Raw genomic sequence first — 16,231 nt, 5'->3', positions numbered from 1 at the left:
ATGAACAAGATCTCTGTGTAAAGATATAGGAACATGCTAAAATTTTAATGCTGAATAATTTGGATTTTTTCTTTACGTAATGTTAGTTTATCAAAGTTTAAGGCAGATCTTATGCTGAAATTGTTGACCACTTAGTCTCCCTGAAATCATGTCTTCACTGGCTGTTTCTAAGGACTTGCCAATAAATTTAAACTACCAGTAACTTAAGTTTAGCATTACACATTAAATTGCCAACCTGAATATTATTTTAATATTGTGCATTGCAGCCTTGCAGTCTAAATCCATAGATCATAAATTATTTTAAACAAATTTTTATACGAGTTTTAATAATTGTTTTCATTAATTTTGCGCACTAAAATTTACCTAAGGCGTGTATTTTCTTTTGAGTGTTTGACAATTTATATCAGCATTCATCAAAAGAAGTTTTATTTTAAAAATACAGTAAAGCCTCATTCAACCATCCGTCTCTCATCAAACAAAAAGTGTACAATGCAATCTTTATGGCTTTAAAATCTGGGGGAGAACCAGTTCTTTCGTTCTTCATTTGTTGGAATCAACATAGATTTTATGTAAATTTGATAGATATTACAGTATTTATTGGCAATGCTGCAGTTGATATTCTGTTGTTTCTTTTTTTTCAATTAGGAAAAAAAAGTACTATAACTGGTATACTAAAATTGAACTATTCACAAATAGAAAAAAATGAATCTATCTGAAGAAATAAAGCCATCTTTGACAAGTTTACAGGGAGTTTTGTAATCAATATAAAACAAATGCATGCTTATCTTCTTTAAAAGAAAAAGCACTGCTCGAGTCTAAGCAAAAAAACAAAAACTGTTGTTGTAGTGTCTGTGATATAATTATCACAAATCTGACAAGAATTTGTTATTGTTGTGAAATTAATTTCTTTATCAATGTAGAGTAATTGCTTGTGTTTTAAATTTAAAAAAAGATATCGGCTAAATTGCTTTATGGAAATACAAGCATAGTGTGATATTTTACAAGGATCTAAAGCTGCAGGTGTTTAATTTCAGCTGAAAATAACACATGAATGTTTTCCCTTGTGTAGTCTGTGCTTCAAATGGTTATTTGAGATGCCACATTACATGACAAATGAATATGATTAATTGTTTCATGCACATACCGGTATTTTTACTGTTTAATCTTACATAACATACGGTTAATGAAAACAAGACTTTAAATTTAATGCAGTTTTTGCACTCTGCAGTTTCTTGGTTCAGAGGATTTGGGTACCAGTAAAGAGATAGGAGGCCACTGCTTCTCATGCCTCATATACAGATCCTGTTTCAGGGCAATTAACATTTAGTTTTGTGAACATTCGACAATTTTATTGCAAAACATAACTGAATTGAAGGAGTAATCTTTAAACCAACTGAGTTTCTTAGCTGTAATAAGTCAAAGAAAATAAAAAAGAGCTTAATCTAAAGACTTATTCCTCATCATTTGTTGTTGGTTTGGTGTCTTAATATTTCCTTTACCGAATTTGCAGGTGTCCAATAGTGTAGCTAGTGCAATAGGATTAAGTATATATACTTGTAACTGATCTTAAGTCATGAGTTTGAAACATATAGGTTGGGATTTTACATTTTTTACTTTTATACAAATTTTTAAAAATGCATTTTATGGTCAAATATTGAACATTTTTAAAATGGTGATAACATACCGGTACATATATTTGGAATATGATTTACTTTCATCCACATTGATGTCACAATGTGTACCATGACCCAATGATATTTCTACAGTCCTACTTGTCACAAACTCTATAACATATTGTTTGTATTTCTAACTGATATTGTAAATATATCTAACTGATATTGCTACCCCCTCTGATAAAATTTGGTAATCTCTGAATCTATTATCAATACATCAGTAGTGACAATAGAGAAACAACGAGCAGATCAAGGATCTGATTTTAATCAGATTGCTCTAAATGGTAGTCAAAGAGGAAATATGTAGATGATGATGGAGGCATCTAAAGGGGAATAACTCTGAATTTAAACATATAGACTATACATGTATTTATGGCAAGCATATATTAGGTTTTTACTGTGAAGTTTGTAAAAGAAATAACATTAATGTTATACAAAACAATATCTTAAAATGTCATAGGCATTATATTTGTTCTTTGTGTTAATTTAGTTTAAAAGCTTCCTTCACATGATTGAACATTTTGCACAAAATGTGGGCATTTATCAATTATTGATCAGACAGGGGGCCACCAAAGAAAACCTTCTATTACATGTATTTAAGAATGTAGTTTTGAATTTGTATGAAACATTATTGTTCTTTAAAATAGATTTTTTCATTCTTTATTGAAGAAAGAGATAATATGGACAACACTCAATTTTTTGCATAATTGAAAATGATTTGACTATGCAGTTAACACAAAACTGCAGTGAGTGCAAAGATGGTAGTATGAAGGTAGCATAAGGGTATAAAGGGAGTAAAACTGTCAGAAAAATACAGAACCCATCAGCAATGATCACTCCTGCAAAGCCAGAGAGGACATTAAAGACCATATTGAATATCTTTTTAATTTTTTCCATATAAAGTAAGTAAAAGTATGTAAATATTTACAATTTTTTTCTGAATATCTTTTTAATTTTTTCCATATAAAGTAAGGAAAAGTATGTAAATTGTTTGTGTCTGTTCATTGAACATAGAAAGAAAAGCCAATTCTTTCAGATCTAGATCTTGTACTACATATTTAAAAGATGATGACATCAATCTGTATTACCTATCTTAGTTTCATTGATTACAACATAATCAACACAAAGTCAACCTTAAAAGTATAAACAACATGCCATTTAAAAGTGATTACATTATTTTTTTAAGGTATTTAAATAAACACTGTTATTACAATAAGTTTGAATAATGGTTAAAAAAAGCTCCAAGAATAAAATGAGACACTATAAAACAATTAATGTTCAATAATTATAGGCATTTGAATGAATGCTATAAACAGTTCTTAGATTGTGAATCATTTGCCATGTGAGGATCCAGAGGTATAATTTTGTTTGCCAAGGGAGGTCCAAGGCCTATTTTCAGTAATTTTACTATGTGAATTTAAAAAGTTTGAAATTTTCAGGGGGGGGGGGGGTGTCTGGACCCCCTGGCACCCTCTAGATCAATTTATGGTTAAACAAAGAATTACCGTATGTAAAAGTGGTATTGAGAAAATTAACAAAATCATTGAAAATATAGTAACAGCTTTATTGCAACATAATTAGAAAACACTGTTTGCTGTGAATCAAGATGAACACATTAATGCTTTGACACTCATGGTCTTTTAAACTTTATGATTAAAGTTTTCTACAAAACACCCATGAACTATTAAACATGGTATACTACAATAAAAAATCCTTACTTTCTAAATCCTCAAAGATGAACAAATCATGCATCGCAGTGAAGTTTCATGCATTACAAAACACAAAGATGTAGAAAATTCTAAAACTGTGAAAAGCATACATGTATAGACAGGTGGATTTCATGATATCACAAACAATACTTAACTTGCATCGATAGTACTATCCTCTTTAGCTAAAATACTTCAGAGTGTACTAAAAGACTGCATGATTATGGTAAAATAGCCATTTCATTTTTTTTCAAGTTCATACTTGTCAAGGAGTGAAATTTATTTGGCAAAATGTACATCAAAAAAAGTTCATGATTGAACAAGACAATACTATAAAACAATACTATGAATATAGATTGAAAACAGTTGCTATGGTAACTGTGGTCAGCCAAGCCATATATGGTGTTGGGTTGCTGAAAAAAATTGCAGGAAATAAAGGATAATAAATACAATTCATTTCAACATTTTCTACAAATAAAATTGTAATGCCAGTTGTAAATCTAGAAAAATCTGAAACTTGATAAAAATTTTAAAAATGCTTCCTCCTTCCTTTAGTTAATATAATCTCTACTGTATAAATCATCTATCACAGACACCCAGATTTTTGGGCAGATTGGTTACTTCTGGCCATATTGTTTATAAATATAGATAGTTTGTTCAAAATACCCTTGGGGTTGTTGATAATAGCTGGTGTCAATTACACCATGGAAAATACAAAGGTAAAATTGTGTATCTGAGACAGAAACTAAGGGAAAAATAATGGATACTTGATTATAAATTCATCTGCCTGGCCCCAATACTGAGATATACACTTATGTGTTATATCTGGATGTTATACTACTGGTGTATATATAAACAATAGTACAAAAATATAACGATGCATAGATTTTGATGTCACCAAGAACAAATATCAACAAATCAGTAAGGCACCTTACAAATGTTTTAACAAGAACTCTGAATGAAGTGATAAGGAGGGTAAACTAATAAAAACAACATTATTAACGTCAGCAGAGAGCGGTCTGGAACACACCACTGACTTCCAAGTGCCTGGGGTGTCCGACTCATGATCGCTTTCAACAGAGATTTTAAATTGTTGTGTGGGGTGGCATTTTTCAGGTCATTTCTTTGTAGTGGACAATGTTTAACCTAACTAGGCCACTTAAAGCAACCCCTGTATAGCACTCGGACACTCATGAGCACATGCTTACACACACCCATCTGTAACAACACCTATTACTGCCACATAGTGTACTGATTCCTCTCACATCCTAAAACTATACATGTTTCTCTTCCATGAAAAAAATTCAACCTTTAGATGTGAAGCAATCAAGCATTTAAAATTGGCAATGTTCAATACACAACCTGTTTTAATGGAGCAAATTTAAGGGTTAAGAAAATTCTCTGGAATATATTATGGAGCTCAAAATAGCCTGAATGAACATCAAAAATATGCAGATGATAAAAACGGAGTGAAAATGATTGACATGTGTGAAGTTTGTGTGATATATTTATATAATGACTAGATAGTTCCCACTCTACCCCCCCCCTTTTTTCCATCACACTTGTGTGCACTTGATGCCCATAGGGTTTGATTCCTGCTGTTTCCGAGATAAGGTCTGACTAATCTCTACTACTTAGATGGATTCTACATGTACTATGCTTTACTAACACTTGGAAAAAGTAGTTGTGTTGCAGTATTCATATAAACTTTTATCCTTCCAATACTTGCAGAAAAATTAAGATGGACATTAGGATCTTTATCATATACCCCATGTGTATCCACCTTACAGTAATAACACTTTTAAAAATTTACCCCTAAATGTTCACTCAAGACAGTATAGGTCTTATGTTCTCAAAAACAATCAAGTTCAAAAAGAGCACAGATAAATCTGAAAATTCACACTCATATCAAGGTAAATGTACATAGCAAGTTCTCTCTCAACACGTAAACAACCATTTGGCAATTTAGAGTAAAAAATAAAGCCATAAATAAATTGACTGATATTTACAGATCTGAGGTCACAATGACTAGCTAACCTTTACAACACATAAGCTTATCACTTAATTCTCCAGCTAATTCAATACAACTACAATCATACTGCTCTGGATAATGTACTAGGTACATTGTTACATTAATGAGCTAAATCTATCAACATCAAAACAAGCCCCATTTCCCAAAATTAATTACTTTATCAACAAAAAATAAATCTTGGTCAGATAAGAATTAAGGTACCCTCCTGATTTCCTTGGCAACTCATTAATAACTACCTTGTTGGACATAATCACATTTACATATACAGTAACACTCACACATTTTCATTGCAAAAAGTCTGTAAAATTTCTCACAGGAGACATTAACTTGCACACATATTATGAATAACTCGTAGCACAACTTCATAAATTATAGCGTCATCTTCTGGACCCAGGTTGTCGATTTAAAATTTCTGGTGTTCGTTGAATCACATCTGCTAAGACATGCATTGAGGCATAGCTTGCTGATTTGGAACCGATGCACATGGTCATTTGGGCATCGTTGAGTTCGGAATCACAGTGGACAGAATGATAGAGGTGAACCAAGTCCGGATCCACAGCACGGAGTATTTGGACTGCGCTCTCACTAAACTTTGTGTACAAGTCTACGTCCTCTTTTCCCCAGCCCTGTATACTGGTGTCAAAGCCTCCTACCAGCTCTAAATCACTCTTGTACATGCTTGCTATCCCAAAGCCAAAGTTCCTCCAATAGCCTGCATCCATAGAAAGATTGAAATTGTCTATGTGACATGGATTGATTTTGTAAAAATTGCATAGAAATGAGGTATCATATTGGCTAAACACAATAGGATAATACACCTGTGCCCCCTGCTTGGTGTTCATGCGTATTCGGTGTAATATATTAGAAGTGAATGTGATGTCTACATCTATAAAAAATAACAAGTCATTTTGATCACACTGAACTGCTCCAAGGTCCAGCGCTTTAGCACGAGCAAAAGCACCCTCTGCAAATATCACCTCAATTTTTTCGCCTCCATACGTCTTTTGATATCCTCCAATCACATTTATAAGAATGTCTGCATTGCTGTCATTGAATAAGATGACATGAAGCTGTGTTTTGGCACCGGTTTTTAAACAGACCTCTTCATAGTTGGTCATGAAACGTTTGAAAATATTAAGCCTCCCCATCAGAGGGAGAATAAAATGTATGACTTCTTCTACTTTATTGGCAATGTATGAAAGACTAGTCTGATTTCCTGCCCCAAACTGTTTGAACAGAACAGGGTATTCTATTTCATCAGAGGGTGACGGGTAGCCAGCAGTGAAGGGATCTTCGATGATATTGACCTCCCCAAACATCTGCTGTAGGTATGCATGTCTCCTCACTGCGACGGTCACTTTGTTACCTGTATGCTTTTTGTAGGTAAGTAGTATATCTAACACATAATCGGCCCCGTGAACGGGGTTCACTCTACGGTAACCATACCACAGATCCTTGAAGTCAATTGTCCTTCCCTTCTGTCGAGCGTTTCGATTCACAATCTGAATCACCTGACTGATGACATCATCAAGGGCCACCTTAAGAGGGAAGGTTATCCCATGACGTGGATTAAGATTTTTGTGTGAGACAATTGCTTTTGAAAGATAGTCCCAAGAAAGAATGTCCGATTTAGACTTGGGTACAAATTTATTGAGACTGGGCGGTAGCCCTTGCTTGCCGGTCGAGGTTTGGGTCCCCAACATACGGTCAATGTTAGCAATCTCCCGTTCTAGCGATAGGCTCTTTTGTTGTAGATCTTGTATGTGCAGGGACTTGAGGTAGTTGTGTATTTTGTACTGTTGTTTGGGTTCTTTGACTGAATGCAGCGTAACAGCTTTTTTAACAGCCTTATCTTTCAGAGTTGTTCTAAAAGATCCCTTCTCTTCTTTGTAGTTCTGGAAGAACAGACGCTGCATCTAAAATGGATGAAACATGAATTCATTAACTACACCAACATTAATGAGTTAATCTGATGTTTTGCACATATGTCGTTCTTTGATCAGACTTTGTTTTAATGAAGTATGTGTCATAAAGGTCACACAGATTTAACATTAAACTGATAATATCTAGCTGCTCTAATTGTGCCAATTCAAACCCTTTCATCTATAAGCCAGTTGTACTCAATGCATGTGGTACGTACGGGCAACAAACATAAGTGTCTTAACTCCTTTTACATAGAGGAAATGACTTCTCAACAGAACAGTTGTACAATTCTCCTCTTTACGAGAGTAAATTTAATCCCTACCACAGACTTATCTGACCCCCATGTGCATTTCTATAGAATGCATCACAACAAATAAACAAGGGGGTGTGCAAGTGCTTTATGACACCGGTGCACCTTGCATTCTGCAGGCTATAGAAGAAAGAATAATAAATCTATGACGTAAATAGTTTCCTAATGCCTGCCTTTAATAAGGAATTCTCAGGGAACATTAAACTTAGTCTCAAATAATGAGTACATACAAGTCTATGATTGTCCACCTACACTGCCCTTTATTAACAGTAAATTTATACATTTCAAAACAGGATTGCATAGCAAGAATAATGCAGTGCTGGTAACAGCTAGATCAATTTAAATGGCCAATACCGAAAACATTTGCTAATTTATTAATTACAAAGGGGTGCACCATTGTATGCAGGCATTTCAATGTTGCCCTCAGAGGAAAAAAGGTTCAAGGATAGACGTACTCAATTGTACCCAGTAAAGCAATTCCTTTCAGTAATCAAGATTATTTGGCTCTTAAGATCTTGATATTGAAGGAAGTCTAAAGATTTCTATAAAATTAAAGCTGTAATTGCATATCAATTAAATCTGTGGCAGACAAGGTGAGCAATACATGGCATAAACCTACCAATGGAAAATTAATCACACTAAATGTCCCTGTTCAAATTCTACTCAGTCTGTCAACCATATCATGAACATTATTAAAAATACTGCTAATTACTAGGTCGGTGAAACATTATCTTGACAAAAAAGAAAAACTTAAATCATGTTTTTAGTCTGTGAGCAAATTAAAATTCAACTTTTTATAAGCTGCATTTTCTGATTTATAACGCACATTATCAAATTGTGCCCAACTGTGATAATGAAAATAAATGATTTAAATAGCGTATGCATCAACAAAAATTGAACAGACAAGAGACCTGAAAAAACCTCTTTGACAAGTTCAGATGGTAAACACACTGGAAGTCTTGGTTACGGAAGAAGTCATGATAACTGTGTCATCTGAACAGAAATCAATCTTATTCCATAACACTCCTCTGTAGATTTGAAAAAAAACCTACTAATGATCAAGTAACTCTTACATGTAACTATACCATAAAAATGATCTTGTAAATCCTTGTGGATCCACAAATGTTATATAGGAGAGGTACACGTAAGTTGTAAGAACTTGTTTCCAACCCTCTTGTGTAATTACACAATAAAATATGTTCAAATCAAATGTTATTTTAAGTTTTTCCAAAGCTTTGGTTTATTGCTTATCAGTAAACAAAATTTATTGAAATCTATCATTTTCATTCTTTAAAAAAAATATTAAATATTTGATTTTGATGGTTTTTTAAACATGCAAGATACCTCTTTTTAACAAGTGATCATTTTAACATTGAATGTTATCAAAACAAAATGTAATCTTGTTTGTTTGGCATTTCAAGCTATCATTAGAAAGACCATTTATTGTGGTTTCACAGATTTCTCACAGCAGGACAGCTATAAGAAAGGTTTCCTGAAAGGGTAGTCTAATAGGTTCAGTAGAAGAGTTTGGATAGGAATAATGCATCAGGCATAAAACAATACTGGAGGCCAGCTGTTGCTTCATGATTTTTCTGGTTTTCCATTGACATGAATACATGTACTTATCCCTCTATATAAAATTTGGACAGTGGTATAGCGCCCAAGAAACTCACAGATATTATTGTTATCAGTACGTAGGTTTATTATTTGAGTCAACTAACATTTCAGTCAAGTGCCAGAAGAATCTTAAATGTACTGTAACAAACTGAATCATCCCCTATGCACTACAGTAAGTGCATGAGAGAGAGAGAGAGAGAGAGAGAGAGAGAGAGAGAGTTTTATATAAACATGTTACATGTACAATAAATTAAAATAAATTGAGCTTGAAAAAAGGAGTTTTGCATTTTTTCTACATCACTAAGCCCTTTAATACAGCTAGAATTTCACCAAACTTCACACATTTGGTTATTGCGTCTACTTTACACATTGCAATCATCAGACTTCAGAAAGTAAATCAAAACAATCCTCTCCTTGCAGCTTATCCCAAACAGAGACTGGAGTTTGCGTGGTTCTGGTATTTAGGGATACCATTAGCAAGAAGGCACTCCCTCCCAGCTAACGATAAAACTGGTCAGGAACAGATCCCAGGTACGGCCTGGTAATTATCAGGATTATCTCTGTCACCCAGGACTAAGGTGCTGGATTATACATACAGCAACAAACCAGCCATTCTCTTGGCTCTTCATTTTATCACATTCTCAAGTCCCTACCTCATCTAGTATTCTTGTAGAATAAGTGTTACACAATCTCTGCACTTCAAAATGGACCATTGTTAGCCTACAGGTGTAGGTATACATATTATTGGCAGGGTCTTATAAAGGTTTGCTACGTGTTAGAAATTATCTCATCAGTTACAGCCTATAATGAACTAAAATACACCACCACAATGAATGAGTAATGCACAAAATTACTCAGCGCCTCTAAAACTAAAAACAGACCCAATATTGACATCCCAAAATAGGTACCCCACTGAACAGGTGAAGTCATACCAGACTCCCCAGGTTATGTGAGTGACGATATGGTGCTGCTGCTACTAGATTGATAGATCTATAAACTGGCCAGTCAGTCAGACTGTGCACTCTAACACTGGGGATCAAACACCTCCCAGGGTCAATGTCTCCCCGTATCAATAGTGTGTTACAGTGCTGTAGGGCAATTAGGCAGCTGTTGCCCTCATCTGATTTTCCCCCAAAACCTGCCCCTATAGGTCAAGTCAGGTTACAGACCTGTTCTATGATAGAACCAGTTGAAACGTGATTGTTACAGTTGAGACGTGAACATAACGGTTTTCAGTCAAACTATAAGTTGTAACTCGATTCTGAAGTAATCCTCCACAGTCTGCAGCACCTGACTTAGCAGGGTTCTTTGAGTTTCTATCGAGATTGTTTTCAAATGCTTCAAAATTGTTACGATACTCTGGCTGTCTACAAAACACTCTCATGTTTGAGAAAATTATGCAGTTAAAAAAGGAACTGGTATATCACTATGGCTGGATTTTGTAACCTATCAAACCATATCAACATCTTTCATTGAGGCAATCACAACAGCCTACTGACCCACATTCAATGTACAAGCATTCCTTATTACTTTACAGCTATTAACATGTCACTTCTAAAGACTTCTAAAGTGTTCAAAGTCATTTATGTCTACGCAATATCCCAGCATGCAATCAAATTTCACGTGTGTAGAACTGGAAACAAATCACGATTTTATTGTTTTTAAATTCGCTATAATAGGGAACTAAGTGTCTGGGTTACAATGTTAACCCAAATCCTGGATTATGTATGCCAAATCAAAAAAATGCCTTCTCATAACATGGTTTTTGCCACAGAAAATAGGCTACGAGAGGAGTTTTATTATGTGACCCAGTGGCTGTCTCTGTCCGTGGATTATACCTCCGTCTGATTGACACTGCCCAGTCAGCACTTCTTTCCCGCAGTGTCTGTTACAACTTAATCTCGCCTGTCACACCACCACTGTTCTTAAATTGTATATGGTAAATTGGTAATTAATTATACGGCTAATTATAAAAGTTACAACTCTCTCTGCACTGTCTAGCTTTTCAGAGTGTGTTTAAATGTCTTGGGCTATTTCCTTGACAGTTTTCAGTTTCCTGTATAAGCTTGGAGATTTGTTTGACAAGAAAAATGAATTGAACAGCAAAATTTGGGTTATCTCCTGGCACATGAGTCAGGGGAATCAATAAGATTATGTAATTTACAGATCTTCTTCAGTGCCACCGGCTTATCTCAAAACCTCATTCACCTTCCAAATCTACCTGCCTCCTTTATCAAACTTTCACCTGAAACTTTATTCAAGGTGTTTGTCAATGAAAAAAGTAAACTTCGGGTACCTTCTAAAAGTCAAGGATATAACCGAATCCTTTTTGACAGAAAATTTATGAACGAGAATAAGGCTTGGCTGTGGGAAAGTACTCGTGAACATTGTCTGTGACATATTTACCCAGATTATCTGTTTTGATCAAACCCTTGTAACCAGGCACTATAAAGAGTAAATTAAAAAAAAAGATGCCTGCTCTGATCCATGGGGATAAAATGGCAATGAATCATCCTGTTATTTATTTATATATATATATATATGTTTACATGCTCTTTGCGTATATGTATTGCGTAACTTTGATATGAATTGGAGATAAATTTATCATGGTCATAGTATATAGATATTTTATTTGTTGCCAAATTTAAATGTTAAGACACAAAAAATAAGCAATTAATATAAATGAAGCAAAACAGTGAACTTTTTAGCAATTATGACTCTAGATCTATTGTAAATATATCCATAAAATATTACGACTTTTGTAATACACTTTCAAATACATGTAATTGAGATTTCATAAATTCTGAGCAAAATGCACTATAGGTAAGGTACCTATGTCTTTATATGAATACCATAGTGAATTAAAGGCTGAAAGTAAACTAACATCAAGTGTGGGAAACAAAAAGTTAACAGTCTTGATTAAATCGCATTCTCTCGGAACCCAGAATTGGAGACTCCAACTTTGGAGGGATTCACAATGTATGCAGTAATTGCTATGGGGAGTAACTACAGAGAAAAGTCTGGAAACACTTTTGTTGGCCCAGTCATTACGCAAACTCCAAAACCTCAGCAATTTTCACAACTTTGCGGCACATAGGTCAATTTCAACTGACATTTAATGTCTGGGAATTAATTCAATTAGGAAAGGAGCCAGTAATCCAAACACTAAATTACCGTATTCACAGAGCTTTTGTAAAATGTCAGCCATACACACGTAGATATTAAGCTTTTATGAAAGACTACTAGTGAGAAATATTGCACATAATTTGTCTGTCTGTCTGTCTGACCACATGTATACTTAATGGTCACTGAGGTACAAATGCCCTAATATTTCAAATAATTAGTAATAAAATGCATCTCCTATGCATCTTGAAAGAAATAAATAGGCAAAGAAAAAGTGCCTTTGAGTGTAAGAGAGATGGGAAACTCATTAAATCTGTCCATGAGGGAACTGAGATGAACTTCGGGAGTTCATTCACTTCCTGTACATAAAACTGTCTGGGAATGAAGAATTCATTGGCTAATATCCCTCGTACGACTGCCCCAGAGAATTTCCCTGCTCTGATGAGACGCTTATCCATGTCAGAAACTCACAGCTTCAACCCTGGCTACCCAGTACCCCCCTGGACAATAACTTGGTAACAATACACCATACCACACATAAATGCCCAAATAATGAAGGCCATTGTTGTAGGTATGGATGCAGTGAACTTTGCTGACAATGGCTCGTTGTCATAATTCACCTGTCTTCAGCCATCAATGCTCAGGTAGTAAACGTGTCAAAAAGAACTCAAAATAACTCTTTTGAGGTGACACCCGAAACTTATAATGAGAAAAGCTACATTAATCTTCTTACGAGAAAATAATATGCATGTCTGGAATGCTTCTACATAAGTCTGTCAACTATTGCCCTTGATACAGTAAGGATCCTTAAATGGTCTACAATGTTTTAGTTTTTGCAGAAAAAGAAACCACAGAATTACAGTACAAAACACATGCAGAACTACAAATTAAACGACTTAAAAAATAGCTCATGGCAAGCTGATAGGACAGATTAAAACACAGAATAATGAAAATCCCTGAAAAGCAGGGAAATGGCATTGTTTGACTTTTGACTATCTGTCTGGCACTACAAAAGCTAAATGTTTCCCAGTACATGTTAAACTACTGTGGTGTTCGTTACTTGATGCAAAACATTAAACTCGCTCACATGATGCAATCCCTTTGGAAAAGGCCACTCAATTCGACTCAAAAGAAACCAGATATTCTTTAAAAATTATGTTCTGTACTCTAATGATACATTACACCAGCTAATGGGTTTGATAGGACTGAAAAATATCATTCAATAATCTGCTTTGAAGACTTATTTGGAAAAACTCCAAAAAATTAATGCAAATCACTACCTTAAGACTAGTACATAGCTCCCTTATCCTAAAACAATTATTAAATAATTCAGAGTTTCAGATGTTTAATTAGATGTTTAATTACCTCGAATGCCCAGGTACAGGACACACCTGTGTGGTCCCTGACACAGCGCCCAACCTCCACATCCTCATGAGTGGTCAGCAGGTTCTGTAAGCACTCTCCAACATGTGGGGCCATCATCCTCAGGGTCATGTGACTGAACACCACCCCCGGTCCTCCCATACAGAAGTTCTCATTTTTGTTTAAGTACAGCTTCCCAAGTTCTTCCTTTTTACCAATTCCTGCCTGCCCAATATACTGGGGCACAGAGCTATTGATAGATCGCAATAACTTTTCAAGGCGATCCCCTTTAATGAAGACATCGTCATCTGCTCTCATGTACCACTCAAAGTTATTGATGTACTTATCATGCATGTATTTAATCATAAGCAGCGACTTTCTCTGGGGTGGATAGGAATCATCAACTCCATCAAGACTGATGACAGGTACTTTATGAGAGGAAGAACCCTCACTGGAAAAAAAGAGTACTCGGCAAAATCCCTGGCAGGTGCTGGTCCAGGTTTCAAAGGCAGCCACAGCACGAGTGTCAAGAAACTTCTTAGCAGTTATAACACCAATTAACAAAAATCCTCTCTCCTCTGGTTTAATGTACTTGTCAAGTTGAAAATCTTTGTTTTCGATTATTGGTAGTGTCCTTTGGGGAAGCTGTTCCGGTACATGGAAATGTTCTACAGCTATGTTAACACGGTAGTTGATGTGTATACAGCACCGGTCCTTCTGGGTTCCACATGGAAATAAACTATGACGACACCAAGAAGAAAGCAAAATTCCAAAACAAAGTCCAAAAACAAGGCCGGCTAACTTTTGAAGTTTCCACCGACAGCCATATCTTCTCGCCATTGTAATCCTATGTAAATCATTGAATGTTAATCCTGTGAGTCTACAACTCGTTCTGGCTTCGCTAAAGTTAACAAGGAGATTATACTTTTACGAAACATGTTGCCCGTGGGAGAACTCCAAATTATGATCAGGAATATAAACAACGATTCCGATTTAAACGTGTTTCACACGCTTGACGATTTTCTTTCGACTCCTCTTGTACGTTTTCATTGCCCTGACTGGGCGCTGTAACCTGTGTTTGATCCCGTGTCACCCCTGACCAGGTTACACAGACAGTGGTGCCACTCTTGTAACATTTTCTCGGACGATCACACGCTTCACCTGAGTACACACACTTATGAATGAAGAGTAAATTTATTCAGGTCACCAGGTCAAGACTTCCGGTACAGCTAACTGACGTAGTACGTCGATTTATACAAATGGACCTTAATGGAACCAAAGGACTATTCATATCTAATCTGAATATTGTATTTCGAATATAAAATTCTGATAAAGTTTCATGTATATAAATTGCAAAGTGATCGAAGAAATTTATGATTAATCATAATCATGAAGTTCTTATCATAAGTATATTTTAGAATTCTAATCATAATTATTTTAGTAACATTTTTCTTTTCTATTGTTGATAACACACGTTTATTCAACTTATCTTCATAATCAATATCAAAACATTCGATCATGTTTAACAGGGGAGTTGATTTAAACATTTTCGACTAAAGCAAATTATTTTATAATATTCATTGTATGGTATTGCGATTGTTCTATAACAATACATTTGTTTACATATGAATGATGAAAGCGTCAGTGTAATACATTTTACATTGCATAATATGAATGTAAGTATTCTACATTCTTTATGCAGTAACGCATATATGCACTCATGTTCAAAAGGTACAATAAAAATAATATCATAATCACAGAATGAGAGACCAGATGAAAATTTCACTTTCTTTTAACGATTCACTCCGATACATAAGTAAGATGCGATTTTTTTCACACTAATTGAAAAAAGTGTACTTTTTAAATATCAAAAATCAAAATTGACATATCTTTGTATGTTGACACTTAAGTATAATTGTAAACGAATATGTACATTTATAATATAAGAACACACAATAAAAGGTGTGTTATAATTTGATAACATTTTTCTCCCTGTAGACAAAGAGAATTTTTAGAGTTTTGCTGCTAAACCTTGTTTAAGATAGTTTTACATGAAACCTTTTATGATTATTAAAATTAAAATTATAAAATTTGATGAGAAGAAAGATTTCTCTGCTAGGTAATTATACATGTAGCAAACTAATTTTTTTTACAGGATGACAATTTGGATTTCTTCAATCAGGGCTTCCAGTAAAAAATATGACTTACAGAAAATTTTCAACAATGTCATTATCTTTATTGTCATTTTAGCACCGCGGTTACAATTATACAATAAACGTTTCCGACATGAAAATTCAACTCGTATATATTGCTTAACCATTGAATTGGTAACTATCAAAATCCCATGAGTGATACAGTTTGTATGTATGCATGTATTTTTTTTCTATGAATGTAAGAAAAAACCATGGAGTCGTTTAAACAGATTGTGTATGTATTTTTTCTTCGTTTTTAATTTATTTGATCAATTTGAAAAATCGCTAAATTT

The 16,231-nt window shown here is 34.5% G+C and overlaps 1 protein-coding gene across 1 annotated transcript; it reads right to left on the bottom strand.

The window, feature by feature from the left end:
* Positions 1-3,216: 3,216 nt before the first annotated feature.
* Positions 3,217-14,951, bottom strand: LOC128176448 (chondroitin sulfate synthase 1-like). Its single transcript, XM_052842802.1, has 2 exons — positions 13,750-14,951; positions 3,217-7,327 (listed from the first exon to the last, which is right to left on the bottom strand). Exons 1-2 carry the CDS (start codon positions 14,584-14,586, stop codon positions 5,789-5,791), a joined length of 2,376 nt encoding a protein of 791 aa, XP_052698762.1. The 5' UTR covers positions 14,587-14,951; the 3' UTR covers positions 3,217-5,788.
* Positions 14,952-16,231: the final 1,280 nt, after the last annotated feature.

The sequence above is a fragment of the Crassostrea angulata genome, chromosome 3, assembly GCF_025612915.1.
Source record: "Crassostrea angulata isolate pt1a10 chromosome 3, ASM2561291v2, whole genome shotgun sequence".
NCBI classification, from domain to species: domain Eukaryota; kingdom Metazoa; phylum Mollusca; class Bivalvia; order Ostreida; family Ostreidae; genus Magallana; species Magallana angulata.
The sequence above is the reverse complement of the archived record's forward strand: the minus strand, read 5'-3'. Positions and strand labels throughout refer to the sequence as shown.